The sequence below is a fragment of the Myotis brandtii genome, unplaced genomic scaffold (genome assembly GCF_000412655.1).
Source record: "Myotis brandtii unplaced genomic scaffold, ASM41265v1 scaffold450, whole genome shotgun sequence".
NCBI lineage: Eukaryota > Metazoa > Chordata > Mammalia > Chiroptera > Vespertilionidae > Myotis > Myotis brandtii.
Window position 1 is genome coordinate 256,005 of NW_005367210.1, and position 23,134 is coordinate 279,138.

Genomic DNA, 23,134 nt, shown 5'->3' on the forward strand with positions numbered 1-23,134 from the left:
CTGGGACCCGGGCTTCCCTCCTCCGGCTGCCCACAGGCACTGGGACCCGGGCTTCCCTCCTCCGGCTGCCCACAGGCACTGGGACCCGGGCTTTCCTCCTCCGGCTGCCCGTAGGTGCCCGGGATCCGGGCTGGCTTCCCTCCGCCCCGGCTTTGTCAGGCAGCAGGTCTGGAATGACGTCCGGAAGAGGTCCGGTCTAATTAGCATATTACTCTTTTATTTGTATAGATGTTCTTTATAACAAAGGCCCTGGCATTCGGCTGTCCTCTCTGTCCCTTCAGTCCTAGGCCTGCTCAGTCTTCCCTTGACCCTCCTGATATTGATGTGTTAAGAGTCCAGTTTTGTTTTTTCGTCAAGTGTCTCATGAATGGGTCGGAGTCAGTATTTTGGCAGGTCCAGCTCAGGAGTGCTGTTTGTCCCTCAAGGTGCCTCACTGCAGGAGCACAAGAGGCCGGTTGTGAGGCAGGATTTTTAAGCCCCCAGGACACGGGCACTCGTGGGTGGAGGAGGGGCGCTGACCCTGTGGCACCAGGACTCTCAGTCAGGTCTGGGTCCACCTGGTAGGACCAAGCTGGAGACTCCTCCGGGGAGGAGGGAGAGGTGAAGGGACTGGGGCGCAGGGTGGAGTCCTGGCTGGCTGCGGGGGTGGGTGAAGTCGGCTGCATGGATCCACCAACTCCTAACCCTCTTCCCCAGATCTGGGCTTCAAGGACCTCGCGCTGCAGCCCAGGGGCCCACAGGAGCCGACACTTCCGAAGCCTGGGGCCCCCCAGGAGCCAGGTCAGGGGCCTGACACCATTCCTGAGCCCCCACCGGTAAGCCCCCCCCTGGTCCCTGACTCACCCTGCCTGGCCCCTCAACGTGCTGAGCTCAGTGCCCCTCTGTCCCCAGGTGGGCTGGCAGTGCCCTGGCTGTACCTTCATCAATAAGCCCACACGGCCCGGCTGTGAGATGTGCTGCCGGGCGAGGCCCGAGACCTACCAGGTCCCCGCCACGTACCAGCCAGACGCAGAGGAGCGAGCGCGCCTGGCCAGCGAGGAGGAGGCGCTGCGCCAGTACCAGCAGGTGGGCAGGGGTGTCCCCAGGCAGACACTTGCGGACGGACCGGGAGGCGGAGGCCAGGAAGGGAGGCCCTCCACACCCTGCTCCTCCCCAGTTGCTGCCTGGCCCCTCCTGGACTGACCCCTGCACTTGACTGACCCTCCCTCTCTTGGGGCCGAGGCCCTGCTCCCTGGCTGTGGCCCCAGCCAGGCTCTCATGTCCTGCCCCCTGTGGGTTGTGGTTCCGCCCCTCGCTTTGACATACACACCAGTTGTGCGTACAAGTGTGCCTGTTGGGATTCCAACATCCTGGCTGAGACCCTGACCATGTCCCACCTGCCACCCCTCGTCCACTTGTGACTTCACCTTGGGTCCTGCTATTCCTGTCCACCCTCCCTCTCTGGCTGTATCCCACCCCTGACTTCCTGTGACCCCAGGACCCAGCCCCTCACTGCTCCCTGGGAGGCTGGCCCCACCCTCTGGCCGCCCCTCTTGTAGTCCCGTCCTGTCAGTGCTGATCACACAGATACCTGACCCTGATGGCCCCATTCCGATCGGATGCCCCATCCTCCACCTTGCTCCTTTGGACCCAGCGCTGCCCTTACCCACCCAGCCATGACCTCCCTCCTGGTCCATCTGCAACCCTGGCCGGATTCCTCCTCTCTCCCGCCTTGCTCTGCTCCGTACATCACTTCCCCTTCCCATACCCCTGACTACTCCGTGACCTTACCTTGCCCCACCTCCAACCCTTGGCCCCGCCGCTCAGCTTGGCAGAAATGTGAGCCCTGGTACCTCTGATTGCCTCCTCAGACCCTGGCCTTTCCTTACCACCATGGCTCCCTGGCTTGGCTTGACTCCTGATTGCAGCCCCAACTTGCCCTGCCTGGCCTTCCTCCTGCCCCTGGTACTCTGCCTGGCCCTGCTCCGAGCTTCACTCTTCCCAGCAGCTCTCGCTCATGCCCACTGCCCAGCCACTGCCACCCCTACCTGGGAATCCTGACTCTCCCAGCCTTGTCCCCTCTCTGGGATCTGACCAGGACCCTTGTCCTGCCCCCTTCCTGGTCTGACCCATCCCTGAGACCCTGACCTGCCCATGGCCCCGCCCCATGTGCCCAGCGGAAGCAGCAGCAGCAGGAGGGGAACTACCTGCAGCACGTCCAGCTGGACCAGAGGAGCCTGGTGCTGAACACCGAGCCCGCCGAGTGCCCCGTGTGCTACTCGGTGCTGGCGCCCGGCGAGGCCGTGGTGCTGCGGGAGTGTCTGCACGCCTTCTGCAGGTGCGGGCCCCACCCCCGCAAAGCAGCATGGGTCCCGGCCACCAGTTAACCAGGCGGAAAGGGGGTGGGTGCTGTGCTCTCACATCTCCTTGGACACCCACAAAATCCTGTCAGGCATTGTCTCCCCATTTGCAGGGGAGAATGTGAGGTACAGAGAGGCCAGCAACTTGCTCAGTGCCATACAGCTCAGGCATTCTGGCTCCAGAGCCCGTGCCCCTCACTACTCCTACCCAGGCCCCTGCAGGGCATTGAGGCCCTAGCCCTGGCCACCTGAGCCAACCTCGCCCTGCACCTGGCTCGTGGGCAGGCTCCTCCTCTCCCGGCCCCTCCATCCTGGGCTGTGGAGAACACATCCTGACATTTGGTGAGCAGCCCCTGGGTGCCAGGGACTGTGCTAGGCCCAGGAGGAAGCAAAAAGTTCAGTTACTGCCTTCTGGGGTGTCATTCCAGTGGGGAGGCCGATTAGTCACATAATCACGGGTTAACTGTAACTGTGATGTGCCAAGCACCAGCGGATTATGATAACAGGGCCCTGCTCCAGCAGGGGGCCAGGGAGCCCTGGAGGTGGCACTGGCGTGGCACTGTGCCTGGCCTCTACAGGAAAAGGGGTCAGTGTGGCTGGAGCAGACGGATGGACAGAGAGGTGTTAGGGAGGGCAAGTCATGGGGTGCTTAGGAGCACAGTTAAGAGTTTGGATTTGTTCTGAGCCTGAGCAGGACGGGATGGGAGCCACTGGGGAGGAGTGTGGGGGACACAGGGAGCCCAGGAGGCTACCGCTGTCTTCCAGTGAGGGAGATGGAGACCTGGACCAGAGCAGTGGGGTGGGCAGGCATTGAGGCCATGGTGACGGGTTGGTGGGGCAGAAGGGAGACATTGAGGAGAAACCCACCTGGGAACAGGCTCACCCTGTGAGGGTGGAGTCCCGGTGGGTGGGGTTCAGATGACCCACCTCTACTCCATCCCTCTCCCAGGGAGTGTCTGCAGGGCACCATCCGCAACAGCCAGGAGGCAGAGGTCGCCTGCCCCTTCATTGACAACACCTACTCGTGCTCGGGCAAGCTGCTGGAGAGGGAGATCCGGGCGGTAAGCCTGGGGGCGGGGAGCTGGGCCCCGAGCTGGCAGGTGGGAACTGGCTCAGGGTGCCGGTCTCGGGCAGCAGACATTTATCAAGAGCCTTCTCTGTGTGGGATGCTGGGGGCCCAAGTAGTCAACAGGACAGGAATTGGGGGAGGTAGCTGGTCAAGAAACCCCCTTATGAAGGAAAGACAGCCAAGCAGGTCGCGGGCCTGGGTGACCTCCCGTCAGATACTCGGCCTCTGTGTGCCTCAGTGTTCTCATCTCAGTGCAGGGCACAGTTAGAGTTACTTTCTGTTTCAAGGTTGTGAAGGATTTGTGTAAAGAATCGAGAGTAGCGCTTGACACATGGTAAGTCCTTATCAGTTACCTTGTGCTGTGTAACAGGTCATTCAGACTTAGTGGCTTAAAACAGCCACCATTTATTTAGCTCATGAAGCTGCCACTTAGTCATTTCGGTTCGGCTTATCTGGACGATTCTTCTGGTCCAGGTTGGGCCTGGCTGACCTCATCTGGGCTTAGCTGGTGGTCACTGTCCTGGACTGGCTTACGATGGTCTTACCTGCGATGGCTGGGATGGCTGGGCCTCTTTCCACTTTGGTCTCCCAACTGCCAGCAGGCTGGCCCGGCTCTCACGTGGTAGGGTCTCAGAGTTCCCAGAGCAGCCAGCGGGGGCCCCAGCGCAGGAGTGCTTTTCAGGTCTGTTCCTTTCACACTTGCTGCTCTTCCACTGGCTAAAGCAAGTCACAGGCTCAAGCCCAGATTCTGTGCAGGAGGGGACCACCCATGAGCCTGGAGTCAGGGAGACATGAGCAAATTGGGGCCATTCCTCCAACATCTATCACAGTGCTGTCTGTGTGCAATCTGTCACAGAGCTGTCTGTGTGCACCTGTGTGTGTGCAGTCTAGCACAGAGCTGTCTGTGTGTGCACCTGTGTGTGCAGTCTATCACAGAGCTGTCTGTGTGTGCACCTGTGTGTGCAGTCTAGCACAGAGCTGTCTGTGTGTGCACCTGTGTGTGTGTAGTCTGTCACAGAGCTGTCTGTGTGTACACCTGTGTGTGCAGTCTAGCACAGAGCTGTCTGTGTGTGCACCTGTGTGTGTGCAGTCTAGCACAGTGCTATCTGTGTGCACCTGTGTGTGTGTGTGTGTGTGTGTGTGTGTGCGCGCGCGCGCGCGCGCACGCATGCGCGCTATTGCTGTTAATGCTATTATCAAGTTCTCTCCCTGACTGCTGTTGATCTCTCCCTCCTCTGGGCCTCCATTTCCCCATCTGTAAAGTGGACTGTTGGGCTTGATTTAAGGTTTTTAAACTGCTGGGCAGTGGCCTTCCCAGAACTGGGCATCTTCGGACACCCAGGCAAAAACGTGAGGCATGGTGGCTGAGGTCCAAATGGGGGACCCCACAGGCACGTACACCAGACCCTGTTTCTCCCCGTCACTCCTGCCTCTCTCCTGTGACCCTGCTTCTGAGAACCCTCTGGCTTCACCAAGCATTTCGTGGAGCCCAAGGAGTTCTGCCTCAAGGGAAAGAGGGCAGACAGAAGGGTAGAACTTGAGAACTCCCACAATTAACCCCAAGAGCAGCCCCATTTTCATCTCCTTCCTCTGTGGGGTATCTGGGAAGGGTACCTCCAGAAGCTTGCTGAGGCCTCCTCTCCGGGGCCTGGAGAGTCAGTCCATGTGACCTGGTAGCCATAGTCGTTGCCACGACCCCACCATCCCAGCAGATCCCTGATTGCATTTTTCTCCTGCTAACTTTGGTGTCTCTGGGCAGACATGGTATTTTTCCTTTTTTAAATCAACTTCATTACAGTATACTTTGCACACAATAAAATGCAGTTATTGTAAGTGTACTATTGGGTGAATTTTGACAAATGTCTCATGTAACCACCACCCCAATCAAGATATAGAACGTAGGCATGATTTTTATTGATTTCAGAGAGGAAGGGAGAGGGAGAGAGAGAAACATCAATGATGAGAGAGAATCATTGATTGGCTGCCTCCTGCATGCCCCCTACTGGGAATCGAGCTTGCAGCCTGGGCATGTGCCCTGACCAGGAATTGAACCATGAGCTCCTGGTTCATAGGTCGATCCTAACCACTGAACCATGCTGGCCAGGCATGATTTTTACTAGTATAACCAGCATAGATACAATAGCCTTTGCTATTTTTTAAATTTTATTTATTTTTTGGTTAATTCTCACTTGAGGATATTTTTTCCATTGATCTTTAGTTTTTTTTATTGTTTGAAGTATTACAGATAGTAGTACATATGTCTTCCATTGATTTTTAGAGAGAGTAGAAGGGAGGGGGAGAGACAGAGAGAAACATTGATGTGAAAGAGACTTATCAACTGGTTGCCTCCTGCCCCTGCCCCTGCCCCGACCAGAGATTGAGCCTGTAACTGAGGTACGTGCCCTTGACAGGAATCGAACCCGAGACCCTCCAGTCTGTGGGCCAATGCTCTGACCACTGAGAAAAACTGGCTAGGGCAGCCTTTGCTATTTTGCTACAAAATCTTTCTAAAGGTTATCTCTATGGCATAGATCCTGTTTATACCTCTTAATAATTCCAACGTCTCCGTTCGTAAGCAATGCTTCAACGAACATTTTGCATGGTGTCTCTATCTTCTTAATATTATTTTTTTAGGATAAACTTGTAGAAGCAGAGTGAGTCCCGAAGGATCAGAAAAGTCTGGGTGGTTGAAATGTTACTGCCACATTGCTTTCTCAGAGTGAAATGTACCAGGGTGCTAGTTTAACCACATGTTCCCCAGCGTTGCTTGTTATTATTTTTGTCCATTTTTTTTTATTGTGGTAAAATGTATATAAAACTACCATCTTAACCACTTTTAAATGCACAGTTCTGTGCATTAAGTATATTCCCACTGTTGTGCAGCCATCACCACCAGCCCTCTCCAGAACATTGATCCACTTTTTGATGGAGTTTTAAATACTGACGGGAAGAAACGAGCCTGGGGCTGGGTGGGACTTTATGGATTGGGGGCTTCCAGGGGCATATTTGGTGGCAGGGAGGGCCGCATAGCAGGTGTTCTGAGTCCCGGAGACTGAAGCTATGGTCTTGGCAGCTGCTGACCCCCGAGGACTACCAGCGGTTTCTGGACCTGGGTGTCTCCATCGCTGAGAACCGCAGTGCCTTCAGCTACCACTGCAAGACCCCGGACTGCAAGGGGTGGTGCTTCTTTGAGGATGACGTCAATGAGTTCACCTGCCCCGTGTGTTTCCGCGTCAACTGCCTGCTCTGCAAGGTGGGATGAGGGGCCACAGCTGGGGGAGAGGTGGTTTAGGGTTTGTGCCCATCAGGACTTAAATGGGTAAATATTATCATACATGCCGACCTCAGCTTCACCTCCCTGGCTTCGGTGTCTTCTGTAAAGTGCGTGTGTGGTTTATAACGTGAGGCCCGGTCGGTGACAACACCTAGAGGCATTACGTACTGTGTGGGTGCCTGCTGTCCCCCACCTCTCCCAGATTCCCAACGGGAGCCTTCTCATCTCGCGCCCCCCACTCCCTGCAGGCCATCCACGAGCAGATGAACTGCAGGGAGTACCAGGACGACCTGGCCCTGCGGGCTCAGAACGACGTAGCCGCCCGGCAGACGACGGAGATGCTGAGGGTGAGGCTGGGAAGGGCTGAGGGCCTGGGGATTTGAGTTTTGGGAGCTAGAAGGGCTGTGGTGTATGGGCTCTGGAGGCTCTGGCCCCCCTCTGGCCTCACTCCCATCCAGAGCTGGGGCTTGGGATAGGTGCTCAGCAGCAGGACAAGTGTCTGGGTGGAGGGAGGAGACGGCAGAAACAGGGAGCCTGGGAGAGAGGCCACTCCAGCGGAGGCGGGTTTTCCTCTGTAGTCGGGAGGGCCGCAGGGAGGGAGCGAGGCTGGGCCGCTGCCCCCGCCTGGCCCCAACGTCAGCCCCTGCTCTGCCCCAGTCCATGCTGCAGCAGGGCGAGGCCATGCACTGCCCGCAGTGCCAGATCGTGGTGCAGAAGAAGGACGGCTGTGACTGGATCCGCTGCACTGTCTGCCAAACCGAGATCTGCTGGGTCACCAAGGGCCCGCGCTGGGGCCCCGGGGTGAGTCCTTAGGGAGCAGAGGCTCAGGAGAGGTGGGGAGGGGGCCCTCGGCTTCGCCCAGGAGTGGGGGTTGGAAAACTACAGCCCCATCCAGTCCCCTGCCTGTATTTGTGCAGCCTGTGAAGTAAGAACATTTTTTACTTTTTAAATGGTTAAAAAATATCAAAAGAATATTTTGTGACGTGTGAAAATCACATGAATCTGATTTTTTTGGTCCATAAGCGAAGTTTTAGGGGAGCACAGCCCTGCTTATTCTTTCACGTAGTCTGCGGCGGCTTTTATGCTCCGAAGGCAGACTGCGTGGCCTGCAAGGCCGGAAATCACCGTCTGGCTCTTCAGAGAAAAGCGTCGCAGCCCTTGCCCTAGAGGACAGTGGAAGGGCTCAGTGTGGAGTCCGCGGTGGCGTGGGTCCGCGGCTCTGGCACACGCGGGCTGTGTGGGTTAGGCTGTTACTGCCTTCTCTGAGCCTCAGTTTATCTGGAAAATGGAGGTGATAGCTGGGCCTGTCTCACTTAGGCTTATTGTCAGAATCAAATGAAAAAGGGTAAGAAACGGGCGCAGTGGATGCCTGTCATGTGAGCACTTCATATGTGGTAGCTATCAAATTAGGGGTGTGTTGCTGGGATTGGGGGATCATTGTCACAGACGGGCTTTGAGACGGTGGAGGCGGAGGAGCAGCCCTTCTTGGTGCTGCCCATGTGCTGACCTTCCAGAATGTGCAGAGACCACCCGCTCCTTCCCTGTTCTGGGTCTCGGGGAGGCAGAGTGAGGCCATGGAACTGGGTGCCCAGAAAGGCCCTCGTGATGGCCTCCATCAGGCTGCTGAGGCCGAGGGCCAGTTTAGAAGCAGGGTCTGGAGTGGAGTGGGTTTTGGTTGATGGAATATCATGGGGCCACTGTCTGCCCTGCCCTGACCTCTCTCCCCGATTCTGTAGGGCCCTGGAGACACCAGCGGGGGCTGCCGTTGCCGGGTGAATGGGATTCCTTGCCACCCCAGCTGTCAGAACTGTCACTGAGCTGAAGATGGCCCAGTCCCCACGCCGAACCAGCCCCACGCCCACAGTTGCTGTGGGACAGGGCAGGTGCTTTGGCTCTGAATTCTGGCCTGGGAGATGCCTTTACGCTTGGCCGAGAAGGACCCAGCAGAGCCAAGGCCTCGGAGCTGCATGGCGGCCTTGTTTGTTGTGGGTGTTGCAAGGGCCCCACCTGAGCTGGCTGTTGTCCTTAGCCGCCTCTGCCCCAGTGCCTTTGCCTTTCCCTGGGGCTTGCTGGCCAGACCTTTCATCTCTTCTTTGTGGCTCCCACCTCTGCCTGGCGCAGCCTTACACAGCCCTGGCCCTAGGCCTTGCTGGGTAGAGCCTCTGAGCGCCCCGTGTGAGTCCATACATCCCCCCCCGCCCAAACCCCCCACCTCGTCTCAACACTGCGCACTCCCAGCCTGCCACTTCCCGTCGGCTTTCTGGGCTGACTTTTCTCTGGCTTTGCTGTTGGAGACCTGGGGCCTTTTAGAACTGCTGCTAATCCTGTTCAGAGCCAGGAGGGAGACCTAGCAGTTTCTAAAGCACAGCTCCTCTGGTCCAGCTTCCACCTCTCCCTCTTTGCTGCTGGTGTAAGCTCATTAAAATGGTTTTCCAGGAAGGGATGAGTGTGATGTCTGAGGGAGTGAGAGGGACATGGGCTGGGACTCTGAGGAAGCAGGATCCCAGGCGCTCCAGGAACTGCAGCAGGAAGTGTATGTGAGCCGCTTGGCATCCCTGTGCCCAGCTTGAGCGGGTAGGATGCCCTTGAGTTTGCAGTGTATCGAGAGGCCACAAAGCAGGTTCTGCAGATGGGTGTGGGCTTGAGGGGCAGGAAGGAGCCGAGCAGCAGGTACAGGCGGCAGGAAAGGCTTGCTGCTCCCTCTGCCGCTCAGTGGGCATCCAAGGTTGGGGAACAAACATTTCAGGATCAGGTAAAACTGCTGCAATTGAGGGGTGAGGCTGTCCATCCTAATTTTAGCATCTCAGGTAAAAATGTCATAGCATTGGTCCAGCCATATTTATCAGTCTTCTTTTTGTGTTGGTCAGGGATTAATAAAAAACATTCTGGGTGTTCATTCTGTAAGTTTTACTGCATTCTCGGACCCACTCCCTTCCCGTGAGACCTGGTATTTGATGGTCAACATGTCTGAGCTGTGCCGTGGGTCATCAAAGAGGCAGAGCGTGTCTCTGCTGTTCAGGGCCTAGACTCCAGGCTCCAGAAGTTGGGGCATGTGGTTTCGGGGCAGTGAACTTATTCTAACCGCTGGAAACGCAATGCCACCCTGTCCTTGGAGGCCAGGACTGGAGTTGACCACAGGCACTGTGAGCAGAGCTATCAGAGGACATGAATGCCTTCCTGCTTTGCCAGCGCTGGCTCACAGCAGCTGTGGTAACTCAAGGGCACGCTCGGGCAGCCTCCCACTCTGAGCGAGACACAGACACAGCCACTGACCTGGAGGGCACAGCAGTTGAGACCTGGACCACAGGAGTAAGATGGGGCAGAGTACTCTCTTACCACCTCCTTCCTCCCTCCTCTCCTGCCAGGTCCATCTTGGCATCCCTTAGGCAGGGATGGAACCTTTTTTCTGCCAAGGGCCATTTGGATACAACATCCTTCATGGGCCACACAAAATTAGCAACTTAAAAAGTAGCCTGCTAGCACCGCCGGTGTGGCTCAGTGGTTGAGTATTGACCTATGAACCAGGAGGTCACTGTTTGATTTCTGGTCAGGGCATATGCCTGGGTGGCAGGCTCACTCCCCGGTGGTGGTGGGGGGGGAGGGGGGCGTGCAGAAGGCAGCCGATTGATAACTCAATGATATTTCTATCTCTTCGTCTTCCTTCCTCTCTGAAATCAATAAAAATAAGTTTTTGAAAAATTAGCCTGCTATATTTGGTCAAACATTTAATTAACTCACCCCTAATGCCTTGGCAGGGCCAGACCAAACGATTTTGAGGGCTGGACGTTCCCCACCTCTGTCTTAGGGGCTGGGGCACAAGAGAAAAGCAGACCATTATCTTGGTTCAGAGGATGCAACTGCTAACAGGTCTTTTCAATGCCCTGCCTTTCCTTCCCCCATAAATATTAAGAGGTGTTGCAGTATTTACCTGTGGCTGCATCAAAATATGGACAAGACAGGCACAAGGGGCTTCGTTGGCTACGTCTCTCCCTCGGCCCACTCCATCCACGCCAGCACGGACAGGGAGTGAGTCTGCTGCAGCCAAAATGGGTCAGGGCAGCCCCAGGGTTCTAGCCTCCAGTGCCACACTCAATGTACCAGGGGGTGAGGTTCACAAGTGCGCTCTCTTGCAGGGTCAAGGGAAAGTGCCATCCTTTCCCAAGGGGCCACCCCAGGCCCGGGCCCCAGCTCTTGAGAATCCATCGCCAACTGGCCAGAGCAGACTTGAAACCAAGCCCCATGAGCTTTAGACTTAAATTACCTCCCAAGGAAGCAGCAGGAGGCCCCAAATATATTTGTGTGACTATCTTTGTCTCCCGGACAGGAAAAGGCGAGTGGAAGCCCACTGCTCAGATAAAGAGCTGCTGCTGCTGTGGGCAGGGAGTGGAGGACGTGCCACAGCCCATGTCAGAGCTGCATGTGTCTTCCTCTAGTGTTGGGCTGGCATAAAAGCCACTCGCTCAAACGCAGGAAGCTGGAGGCAAGCCCACAGCCTTGCTGGCTCACAAAGGCTCCTGGGCAAATTCCAACCATATGCAAGTCTGGGAAAAATACTGCTAGCAAGTTGAGGGCCTTTGTGAAGACAGGAAAAAAGGCAGCAAGAGCCGCAGAAAACACGAAGGACAGCAGGGCAGGGAAAGGACAGTCAGGCTGAGCTGCAGGCCCATCATCTCTTGGTTCGATTTGGCAAAAGCCTTTGGCCTATTCCTTTTAGTCACCACTTAATCTCTGAACGAGCATGGGTCCCATGTGCAGGGCTGGCTAAAGGCATTTATTCTTAAACTGTTCACCAAAATGGAATCAAAACACTGGCATGACCTCACAGTTTGTAAAGCATTTTCCCAAACATCATTTCATTACCATCCATGTGAGATGGGACTATCCCTATTTTACTGTTATTGACAATGAGTCTCACAGATGTTGAACTTGCAGCAGCTCAAACTGCCATGAAGTAACACACTTGCCATGATGCTACCAATGATTCTCTCTGGACCCAGTTTTGGGCCCATCCTCACCCCAAATCACCTAGAACAATGGTCGGCAAACTGTGGCTCGTGAACCACATGCGGCTCTTTGGCCCCTTGAGTGTGGCTCTTCCACAAAATACCGACTTCTGCGCGTGGGCCACGAAGTTTCAATCGCACTGTATGTGCGCGCCCGCACGTGGTATTTTGTGGAAGAGCCACACTCAAGGGCCAAAGAGCCGTATGTGGCATGCGAGCCGCAGTTTGCCGACCACGGACCTAGAGTCCCACTCTCCTCCACAGCTCAAAGTTGTCCCAGACCTGAACCCTAAGGACCTTCCCCTGCCACTGCCCTCTCCATCCACAAACCCCAAACTCCGGTCCTCTTGGGCTCTGCTGTCTACAGACACCCACACACTTCACTCAGCTGTTATTTTCATACTTCTTTCCCCTCAGCCTTGCACTTCTCCAATCCTCCAGCACCAATGGGTGTCCAACAGTTCAATCCTGACACTACCTGGTTAACATCAGATCCCACAAATTATAGGGCTCAGTCCCACAAGACTGCCCCACTTCAGATGCCAACCGCAAACGGTGCCCAGGCTACCCACACTTCTTCCTGGCCAACTTCAAATTCAGGGGTTCCTACCACTCCCCCTCAGATTCAATCATTTGCTAGTAGGGCTCACAGAACTCAGGAAAACACTTGTTTACCGATTTTTAATAAAGGATATAACTCAAAAACGGCTCAATGGAAGAAATGAATAGAGAAGGTATGGGGAGAGGGTGCAGACCCTCCCAGCATTTTGATGCGTTCACCAACCCAGCAGCTCCTAGAATCTGAATCAAGGTTGTGGAGTTCAATCTCCAGCCTTCCCTCTCCTCCTAGAAGGCCAGGGGATGGGGCCAGAAGTCCCCACTCATCACTTTGGCCTTTTGGGGACCTGCCCCATTCTGAGAACATCTAGCAGTCCCACTGTGAGCCATCTCGTTAGCATAAACTCAGGTGGGACTGCAAGGGAATCATGAAGCACAAAAGATACTCCTATCAGGAAATTCCAAGAATTTTAGGGAAACAGAAAAAACACAAATATTTCTCATACAACGTACACCTTTCCTTCAATGTTCCCATTTTCAAAATTCTACTTTTTACACTCAATTCCCATGAAACTGCCAGTGAATCTGCCACCCAAACTGTTCCTTCAATGCAACTCCGGTGTGAGCTCCCAGAGGCCACAGGGTCCTGACCTGTGTCCCAGCTCTGCATTCTCCGCGTCAGATCGGGGGGCAGCATGGGCAGCTGGCTACAGTGCTGGGACAAGGTCAGGGGGCTGTGATGCTGTTCAGCCTTGGGCACTCTCCCCTCCCCCCATCTGGGACAGGGAAACATTAAACATCCCAGACGACATGGATTCTTGCCTGTGATCGGCCCATCCACAGGATGGTGGCAACAGGCACTTGGCAACTGCTCTGGTTCCCAATACCCAACTGCTGGGAGTGTCATGTTGGAAAAGCTTGGCCAGAAAAAGTGCTCACAGCTCCTCTGGGACAGGAATTACATGTGGAGGCAAAGTTATGTCCACTAGGCTCTGGTTAGGTTCCTAACGTGAGTGTCAGCCTTTGGAAATGAGGGCATCCTAGATCAATGTGAAAAACAGTCAAGAATGCCCAGCTCACACCCCACACCACTTCTGCTGCTTGACTAACCAGGGGCACCTAGCCGCGGCCGGAGTATGCAGGTCATACTCATTGCAGGCGAAACAGAAAGAGGACTTGAAGGTATCACCCCAGCTCTCCAGGCAACTCAAGGCTGACCAGGAGTCCAGAGACCAGAGCACAGTCCCCGGCCGGGGTGGAAGGCGGGGAGCATCAAGCCATTTGTCTAAGACCAGAGTCTACTCCTACCAAGTGGCAGACAGGACAGAATGACAGAGAGATTAGTAACCACATATGGCTGTGTATTTCATACATGGCTCTGTACAAAGTATTTACAGATATTCTTTACAGAATAGTAAACCACCTGAAGGTAAAAAGATAATGGTTTCTTCTCATTGACAAGGTGAATCCTGATGTCAGCAAAGCTTATCACACAAATGAACTTGTTCCTTCTTAGGCCACAACTGAAGCAAATGCCACTTGCTTCCTGGGTTCCAAAAAGCTGTGGCCGTGGGACCCTGATTGTGTGCACCTCCTTCCCTCTCCCCATCGATTCCTTCAGTATTATAGACAGGCCCGAGGGCTGTGGCAGGAGGTGCTGCTGCTGCTGTCCATTTGTAACAAGAGGACAAACTTGCTGAGGGAGAAGACTGGGAGTATCTGTCACGTCATCACCTCTGGATCCTGAAAGCATTTCCTTTGTCTTGACGTATCTTCCACTTTCTGGATTAATCCATCCACACCACACTCACCCCAGGTGGGACTCCTGCTATGGAGAATGACTCATCACTGAGCTTTTTTGGTTCTAAAGTGCTGAGCGTACCTTAGTCTAGACGCCTCTCCTAATGTCTCTGGGCTTGCCAGCTGCCTGGCACGCTGCATGCCCTCCACTCTGCACACAGGGGCACATGGGAAGGAAGGGAGGTCTGAGCAGAGTGGCTAGAGTGCTTCTGGCATGTTCACATTAAAACACTTGTCAAGACGGAACAGTGCTGGAGAGACCATGAAAGTACAAGTGCATGGCTGCTTCATACTATACACCCCGATTCTCTAAAGCAAAAGGCACTTTTTTCCAAGCCGGAGCTTGTCTAAAACAGCTGGCGTGGCTCACAGGAAAAGCTGTCCCAGGGCTGCTCCCTCAGGCCGCAGTGAGGAGCGGCCTGTTCCAGCTCCTGCCGCCCTTCAGGCTGCAGCCTGTCCCTTTCTGGGTGCTGAACGTCTCCACTGACATTTCCAACCAGGAAGGAGAGACCGCAGTGAAGGAGATAAGTCAAACCCCAAAAACGAAGCCACGGTAGTGAGTGGGTGCCTGTTGGACTAGACAGGTGATCTGAGGGAAACAGGAAAGGGAGACACAAGGAGGGCACTTAGGGAGTGTGGGGCAGTTTCCGAACAGCAGCTCTGCCTAATGTGAAACGTTAAACAACTAGGTAAAAAGGGACCCTCACGGTCTTTGAAGCTCATCCTTCCGATGGGAACTATTTTCTTCCATGAAGGAACTATTATTTTTAAAGCGAGGCTGCTTTATATATTGGGTATTACATAATTCTAAAAATAGTAATAAAAGTATCTTTTTTAAAGCAACTTTGTGTGGCTTGTGGAAGAGAATAGGTAGCAAAAAAAAAAAAAAAAAAAAAAAAAAAAAAAAAAGTCAGGCTGGGTGGTTCAGTTGGTTGGAGCACCATCCCGTGCACCAAAGGGGTTACAGATTCGATTCCCGGTCAGAGCACACACCTAGGTTGCGGGTTTGATCCCCAGTCAAGGCGAGTGAGGGAGGCAACCTATTGATGTTTCTCTCACATTGATGTTTCACTCTTTCTCCATTCCTCTCTCCCTAGAGTCAAGGAACATATCCTCAGAGTGAGGATTAAAAATAAAAAAGCCCTGCCTTAGCTAGTCTGGCTCAGTAGACAGAGCATCAGCCTGCAGACCAGAGGGTCCCGGGCTCCATTCCAATCAGACACGTACCTTGGTTGCAGGCTGCTCCCCAGCCCGGGCCCTGGTCAGGGCACATGCAGGAGGCAACCAAGCGATGTTTTTCTCTCACATTGATATTTCTCTGCCTTTCCCTCTCTTCCATTCTCTCTAAAAATCAATGGAAAAATATCCTCGGGTGAGGATTAAAAAAAAAAAAAAGGTAGGCAAAACCAGTCTATGTCTGGGCCCTACAATTTAACATTCCTTCCTGTTTGTCTGAAAATACTGTGATTTCTAGGCTGAAAAGCAGTAGGAGTTACCCAGTAACCTAGTTCCCATCTGTCTCTCCGATTTCTGACCAGCTAATAGAGCTGCTCTTAACAAGGGCCAGTCTTATTCCTGGGCTACCTTCTCTGCCCCCTTGCCTTCATTCTACCGTCGGACTTCTTTGGCCAAAGCAGACTGAACAGGAGGAGCTGTGAGGCGGGCATTCAAAGGTCCAGCTTACTACTAGGCAGCAGCCAAAAGGTCCCAGAGACAAGGCCCAGCAGGTTCCAAAGGCAGCTGGGAGCTAAAAACCCCACTTCCTCCAACACAAGAGGAGGCAGTGGAGAGCACTCAGAAGCCCCTGTGAGGGAGAAGAGCTCTATGCCCAGGCCCCAAGTGCCCAGTGTCACACAGATTCTGCTATTGGCCTCTGAAGCAAAGGCAAACCATGGAGTGGCAGGGAAGGGTGGTAGGAATACAAAACCCTTGACAGAAACCCTTTTAATAAAGGACATCCCACCCCTCCCCATCCTTCCATGGAAGGGCGAGACCTTCAAGTAATGCCAGAGGAAGAATCTTCTCTGGCATTTAGGGGAACAGCTGCAGCTGGAACTTAGGGGCCCACTCCAGGGCACTTTTCACCACAGCCAGAGCGGCTGCTCCAAGTGCCACCGTCAGCCCCATCACCGCCAGTTTCACAAGGCGGTTGGTCCTTGGTTTGGTCAGGACGTCCTTTGCTCGATTCTCAGTCCGCAGTCCCCGAAAGCGCTGCCGCAGGACCATGTCAGGCCTCTGCTGGGTGGATGCCAGCTCAAAGTCTTTGAAGGTAGAGGCTGCCGTTCTGGAGAAAAGGAGACAGGAAAAAGGAATAATATGAAAGAAATAGAGAAGGAAGGAAAGAAAAACTAGATTACATAGGCTGAGGGCAGAGCCGTCCACTGCTCAGAAACTCTTTTTGATAAAGACCCATCAAGACTGAAGTAGGGATTCTGCTGGCACAAGCTTAGAACTCTGGAAACATCCCCCAGCCCTGTCCAGACCAGACACCATCTTCCATCACTTCTGCTCACTAACAAACACCTCCCACCCCCAACCAGTGGCTTGGGTCCACTCACTTGTTGGCTTCCTGTTGGGCAGCTGCTTCCCAAGCAAGTCTAGATGGGGGAAACTGAACAAAAAGGTCTCCGGCTCTACTGATCAGCATCTCATAGGGCAGGTCCTGAGGGATCTGGGACAACAGGTGGTGAACCGAGGCCATGTCACAGTCACAATCCAGGACTTCCTCTTCTCGATACAACACGATCTGTGGAGAGCAAGGCCTTCCATCAGTGACCAGACATACAAGGTCTTGGCTATGTGCATTTCATTCTCCTTAGAGATGAATTTAAACTGGTGACAGGGCTCACACCAAATGTTCGGCAAACTCTTGTATCCATCTAGGACATATAATGTACATATCTGAGTGCTTTTCCTACTGGGCTGGGTCTTCCTGTTGGAGGCAAACTTCTACCCTATCATGTGAAAGACTGACCTTTAAATGAAGGAGATTCTTTTAGGAGGAAGAAGAGAGGGATTCCTGGAAGATTCCTGGAGCGCCAGCACAGAAAATAATGGTTCAAACAGTAGAAAGAATGGTCTTGCTCTCATTAAAGAACAATGAAGAGTGCCTGTGAGCCCACACCTTCACCCCCACCCCCCACCCCACACCACCCCAATGATTCAGGCCCTCTCATAACTGGAGCACTCCCAAAGCATCTCAATTTTCTATCATAATACCACACCCCGTCTTTTCTTAAACCCAAAGTTGGCAATTTGCACTCATTCCAGAAGATGACAACAAGAACATAGAATTAAAGTGTGGGGGAGCACTTTAAATGTTCAGAAGAATCCTATATAATAAAGAGCTAATATGCTAATTAGACCAAACAGCCAAACGACCTTCCGGATGAAGCTGGGGCTGCAAGGGCTGGCCGAGGCAGCCGGGGCTGTGAGGGCCGAGCTCTTTGCACAAATTTCGTGCATCGGGCCTCTAGTCTTGTAATAAACAAATCTGTTTATCTTCATTTAATCAACATTTCCCAACCTTAGTGTTACACAGAAATTTTTTCCCCATGACATTCCCATTCCCATCGTACAAAATGGTGTCCAGGCACACCAGCCTGGGAAATGCTGTCTTCTGCATCTTTCCATAACCACCAGGTTTCCCTTTAGGCAAAATGATCAAGCTGGGATGGGTGATGTGAACCTAGCTGCTGGCTTATGGCCTGTACCTACCACAGCTGCAAAGTAAATGGGCATCAGGGGGTGGCAGGCCAGGAAGAAGTCGTATAACCGCACCACGTGTCTGAAGTCAGACAGGACGTGCCCAAACCAGGTGATGAGCCAGCTGAGGGCAAAGATGGTCCCAACCTCAGCACTAGAAACAAGGAAATCCAGATGTTAGGTTCCCTGCTGAGTCATCCCTTCCCTTTTTCTGGGCCCTCTTTGTCCCCAGTGCGATGAGAAGGAAGCATCTGGGAAATGTACTTTATGGGAAATTCAGCCACCTAGGAATTCAGCATTTTCTCCTCAAAAAAACACAAAGTCTTTAAATTGTACCCCTCATCATGATATTAACACTACAATAGGTTCCTGATTGCCTTATTTCACTAGTTGCTCTAATGACCAACAAATGTCTACTACAGGGACAAAAAGTACCTATTTACAGGAAACTATACCATAATTTTCCTTCTGAAAAAGTCATGCTCTTTTGGGGGGCACAGGTACATATTCTCAGGCTTGAAAACAACTCTATTAATTTTTTAGTTAACATGAGGTGACTGAAACATATTAAGACATAGCTCTTTTTTGAAAAAAAAAGGTCCCGGCCGGGTTGCTCAGTCGGTTAGAGCGTTGTCTCGATACACCGAGGCTGCAGGTTCGATCCCCAGTCATGACACATACAAAAATCAACCAATGAATGCATAAATAAGTGGAACAACAAAGCGATGTTTCTCTCCCTTTCTCTCTTTCTAAAAATCAATCAATAAAAATTTTTAAAAAAAGTCAGGCATTGGCCAAGGACAAATTTCCAACTAAACAGAAGAGAAATAAAAATCATATGAAATTTGCAAGAAATACTTCTTCTCCTTGGTACTTGGTAAATATTACCACCCACAGATGGCCTTGTCTTTCTTACCTCTGGATCCTACAGGACTCTGTACTACTCTTGTGGCAATAACCTCAAAGTCTACCTTGGCATACTTAACTTGTCCACCTACTCCCTCTAGATGTAAACTCCTCAAGGGAATGAGCTGTCACATCTCTTGTATCCCCAAAAGAGCAGGCACCCAAATGTGCTCTAAGACTGTGTACAGAACTGAATTATACAGCTTGCTGGTTAACTAGAAAGAATAATTCAGGCCCGGCCAGCGTGGTTCAGTGGCTGAGTGTCGGCCTATGAACCAGGAGGTTATCGTTCGATTCCTTGTCAGGGCACATGCCCGGGATGCGGGCTCAATCCCCAGTGTGGGGCAGCGAATAATTAATGATTCTCTCTCATCATTGATGTTTCTATCTTTCTCCCTCTCCCTTCCTCTCTGAAATCAATAAAAATATATTTTAAACAAAAGAAAAGAAAACTCAGAAAATCAGTATCTATATCTATCTATCTATCTAATCTATCTCTATCTATCTATCTATCTATCTATCTATCTATCTATCTATCTATCTATCTATCTATCTATCTATCTGATCGACCAGTTACTATGATGTGCACTGACCACCGGGGGGCAGACGCTCAACACAGGAGCTGCCCCTTGGTAGTCAGTGTGTTCCCACAGTGGGAGTGCCGCTCAGCTGGCCGACGGGCACCAGATACTAGGCTCAGGGCTGGTAAGCGCAGCTGTGATGGTGGCGGTGGCAGGCACAGCGGGGCTGGGATGAGCGGGTGTGGCATGGCGCCCGGCCTGGGCCTGAGCTCCTCCCTGGCCGCCTGCGGCTTTGTACACTACTCTATCCCTTGGGGGATGTTGAACTGCCTGATCCCTGCAGGGCCAAAACCAGCAGTCTGACATCCCCTGAGGGGTCCTAGATTGTGAGAGGGCGTAGGCCAGGCTGAGGGACCCCATCGATGCACGAATCTGTGCACCGGGCCTCTAGTAAGATAATGATGAGCTAGACTTGTGAGGAAGAAATAAAGGCTAGAGAAAAGTTGAAGGGGTGTGTGTGTATGTGTACCCATGAATATAGACACATATATACCTCTGCATGAAGTCATGGAGTTCTGGATTCACCTGGTCAATGATGGGCATTAGATAGTTTAATATATGTTTGGTGTTGTCCATTGTTGGGTCCATGAAATCCCTAGAGGGAGACAATTCAATGAGTATGACCAGACCAAACACTTAGATAAGGGTGAGAATGAAATGGAGCTAAAACCATTGAAAACACTGATTAGAAAATGGGCTGAGGAGTTTGGGAAGTGGTGCCCAGTCGCGTATATCCCTCTGTGCTGGTACCTGAGGTGGTGGGTAGATACTTTTTCTACCAGGGATGTTGCCAGACTCTCTCCTACCACCAGCAGAAATGTGACCACAATGTCATGGTAGCCCTGGTAGTAATGCAGCTGAGGGTTGCGCTCCAAGACGAGGAGGATGATGTCGATCAGTTCTTCCTGGAGCCCTTCTCTCTGTTCTTTTGGCATGCCTGGGGTGGGGAGGAGAGATGCACTTAAGTATGGCAAGCAGCCTAGTAACACAGAGGTTAGGAAAATGGACAGCAATGGATTTTCAGATAAAGTATTTAATAAAAGAAAATTTGCATCTTAGTAACACATTTCTAGATCTACACACATATAAAATATGTGACATACAGAAAAGAGCCACCAACTAGCAACCTTACAATGGGAGTCCAGCCACCTTCTTAACTAAGTCACCACTGTTCACAAGGCCAGAAGTGTGACTATTTGACAGCATGTCTCTCCTGATGTACTGAAAAGAATGCAGCATCACTCCTGGGGTATTCCTATCAAGAATGTATAAACTGCCCTGGCCAGGTGCTCAGTAGTTAGAGCATCAGCCCTCGGACTGAAGGGTCTCGGGTCTCGGGTTAGATTCCAGGTCAAGGGCATGTACTTTGGTTGGAGGCAACCAGTTAATGTGTGTCTTTCACATCTTCCTCCCTCCCTCCCTCCCTCCCTCCCTCCCTTCCCTCCTTCTCCCCTCCCCTCCCCTCCCTTCCCCTCCCTTCCCCTCCCTTCCCCGGCCCTCCCCTTCCTCGACCCTCCCATCCCTCTCTCCCTTACAATTTCTCTCTAAAAATCAATGGAAAAATATCCTCTGGTGAGGATTAAAAAACAAAACAAAAAACAAACAAAACACACGAAATAATGTATTGACCTAAACATTGAGGAAATACCAAGCTCAAATTAAGGGAAATTTTATAAAATAACTGGCCTGTTGCTCAGCCGGCATGGCTCAGTGGTTGAGCGTGGACCTATGGAACAGGAGGTCACGGTTCAATTTCTGGTCAGGGCACACGCTCGGGTTGTGGGCTCGACCCTCAGTGTGGGGCGTGCAGAGGCAGCCAATCAATGATTATCATCATTGATGTTTCTATCTCTCTCTCCCTCCCTCTCTGAAATCAATAAATAACTGGACTGTCATAAAATATAAATAAACTATTCCAGGTTATATCAGGCTAAAGAGATATGATACCTGAATGGAAAATGCATGAATTTGTATTTCCTTTTCCTATAAAGGACATAACTGATATAAATGATGAAATCTGAATAAAATCTGTAGGTTAGACAGCAGTATTTTTTAATATTGTTACTGATTTTGATAAATGCACTGTGATTATATATGAGCCCTGTTTTTTAGGAACTACACCCTGAAATATGTAGAAACAAAGGGACACCATGTCTGTAATTTATTCTTAAATAATTCAGAAAGCAACTTATGTGTGTGTGAGCCCACTGTATGGGAGAACATATTTGGCAATGATACATCTGATAAAGTGTTAATATCCAAAATATAAAAGGAACTCATACAACTTAACAAAAGGAAGACAAACAATCCAATTAAAAAATGGGCAAAGGACCTAAATAGATACTTCTCCAAATGGGACATACAGATGGCCAAGAGCCATATGAAAAAATGCTCAAAGTCACTGATCATCAGAGATGCAAATTAAAACAACAATGAGGTAGCACCTCACACCTGTCAGAATGGTTACCATGAACAAATCAATAAATAACAAGTGTTGGTGAGGATGTGGAGAAAAGGGAACCCTAGTGCACTGCTAGTGGAAATGCAGACTGGTGCAGCCATTATGGAAAACAGTATGGAGTTTCCTAAAAAAATTAAATATGGAACTGCCAATTCACCCAGTGATCCCACTTCTAGGAATATATTCTAAGAAATCTGAAACACCAGAACAACCAAGATGGCGGCATAGGTAAACACCTAAACTTGCTGCCTCGCACAACTATATCAAAACTACAACTAAAAGAGAAAACAGATATCATCCAGAACCACGGGAAGACTGGCTGAGTGGAAGTTATACAACTAGAAGGAAAGAGAAAAGCGCACTGAGACTGGGAGGAGGTGCTGAGGTGCAGAAGGGCGGAGGTACGGAGGTGGGCGCAGAAATGGGCTGGCAACTGGGTACGCTGTTGTCCTTTTCAATCGGGAGGGAGATACAAGCTCCCAACTGCAATGAACTCCAGTTCCGGGCGAGACTCGGGGGACCCAGACTCACACCAGGAGAAAATGGACTATCTGGCATCCACCGGAATGTGAGGGCGGCTTTCTCACAGAGGTGCTTGCAGTCGATCACTGTTCCTGCACGGGGCCCCGGGACACAGAGACCCCGGGACCTCTCCGGGACAGGGCTGACTGGCAGCCATTGCTGTCTGCTCCGCCGTGGTGATTCCCAGAGACCCCGTCCACCAAATTTAAAACCCACCCAAGCTGTGCGCAGAGGTTTTTGCATATGAATGGCCTGGCCTTTTGCAATCTAAAACCTAACAAATTGCAGCTGGGTCAGAGAGCCCTAGAGCTTCCAAAAGAAGGCAGCCTGCATTGCTTCACAGTTGCACCTCATCTGAGCACCTCCAAACCCCAAACAAAGAGGAGGAATCTGCAGATCTCTTCGTAGCTCTTGCTGGGTAGCCTCAGGCAGTAGCTGACTTTGCACCTCTTTGGAGATCCAAGAGCCAGTGTATCCAGTGGTCAGAGTGGGACCATCCAGATTACAACTCCTCAGATCCATAAGGGACACACTCAGGGGGGCAGACTCAGTGAGCGCCAAAGCCCCAGTGAAGCAAGTCCTACCCCATAAGGGTGTCTCCAGCACAGCAGTTCTCCCATTGTAGACACAACTAGTTCTCACAGCCAATTGACTGGAGGTCAACTCCTTCCAGTGATACCAACAGCAATCAAGGCTTAATTACAACAAGACTGTGCACACAGCCCACAAAGGGGTGCACCAAGAGTGTCCACCACAGGTAATTAGGAAGCCTGAGCCACTGGGCCCTATAGGACACCTAGCACACAAAGCCACTCTATCAACACAGGGAAGCAGCCAAAATGCAGAGACAAAGAAACAGGTCACAAATGACAGAAATGGAGGAAAGCAAACTACTGGATATAGAGTTCAAAACCAC

The 23,134-nt window shown here is 51.9% G+C and overlaps 2 protein-coding genes across 2 annotated transcripts in view; one reads left to right on the forward strand and one right to left on the reverse strand.

The window, feature by feature from the left end:
• The window catches only part of RBCK1 (RanBP-type and C3HC4-type zinc finger containing 1), a 32,934-nt gene extending 23,356 nt beyond the window's left edge, over positions 1-9,578 (forward strand). Inside the window, exons 10-13 of the mRNA XM_005874775.2 lie at positions 6,482-6,661; positions 6,931-7,029; positions 7,340-7,483; positions 8,419-9,578. Of these exons, the coding sequence (XP_005874837.1) occupies positions 6,482-6,661; positions 6,931-7,029; positions 7,340-7,483; positions 8,419-8,499 (504 nt within the window). The 3' untranslated portion in view covers positions 8,500-9,578. The remainder of the gene's footprint in view (positions 1-6,481; positions 6,662-6,930; positions 7,030-7,339; positions 7,484-8,418) is intronic.
• A 6,394-nt stretch (positions 9,579-15,972) lies between these two features.
• The window catches only part of TBC1D20 (TBC1 domain family, member 20), a gene marked incomplete at its 5' end in the record, with an annotated part of 19,656 nt that continues 12,494 nt past the window's right edge, over positions 15,973-23,134 (reverse strand). Inside the window, 5 exons of the mRNA XM_005874792.2 lie at positions 15,973-16,327; positions 16,602-16,789; positions 17,761-17,902; positions 19,729-19,830; positions 19,986-20,172. Coding sequence (XP_005874854.1) covers positions 16,075-16,327; positions 16,602-16,789; positions 17,761-17,902; positions 19,729-19,830; positions 19,986-20,172 — 872 coding nt within the window. The remainder of the gene's footprint in view (positions 16,328-16,601; positions 16,790-17,760; positions 17,903-19,728; positions 19,831-19,985; positions 20,173-23,134) is intronic.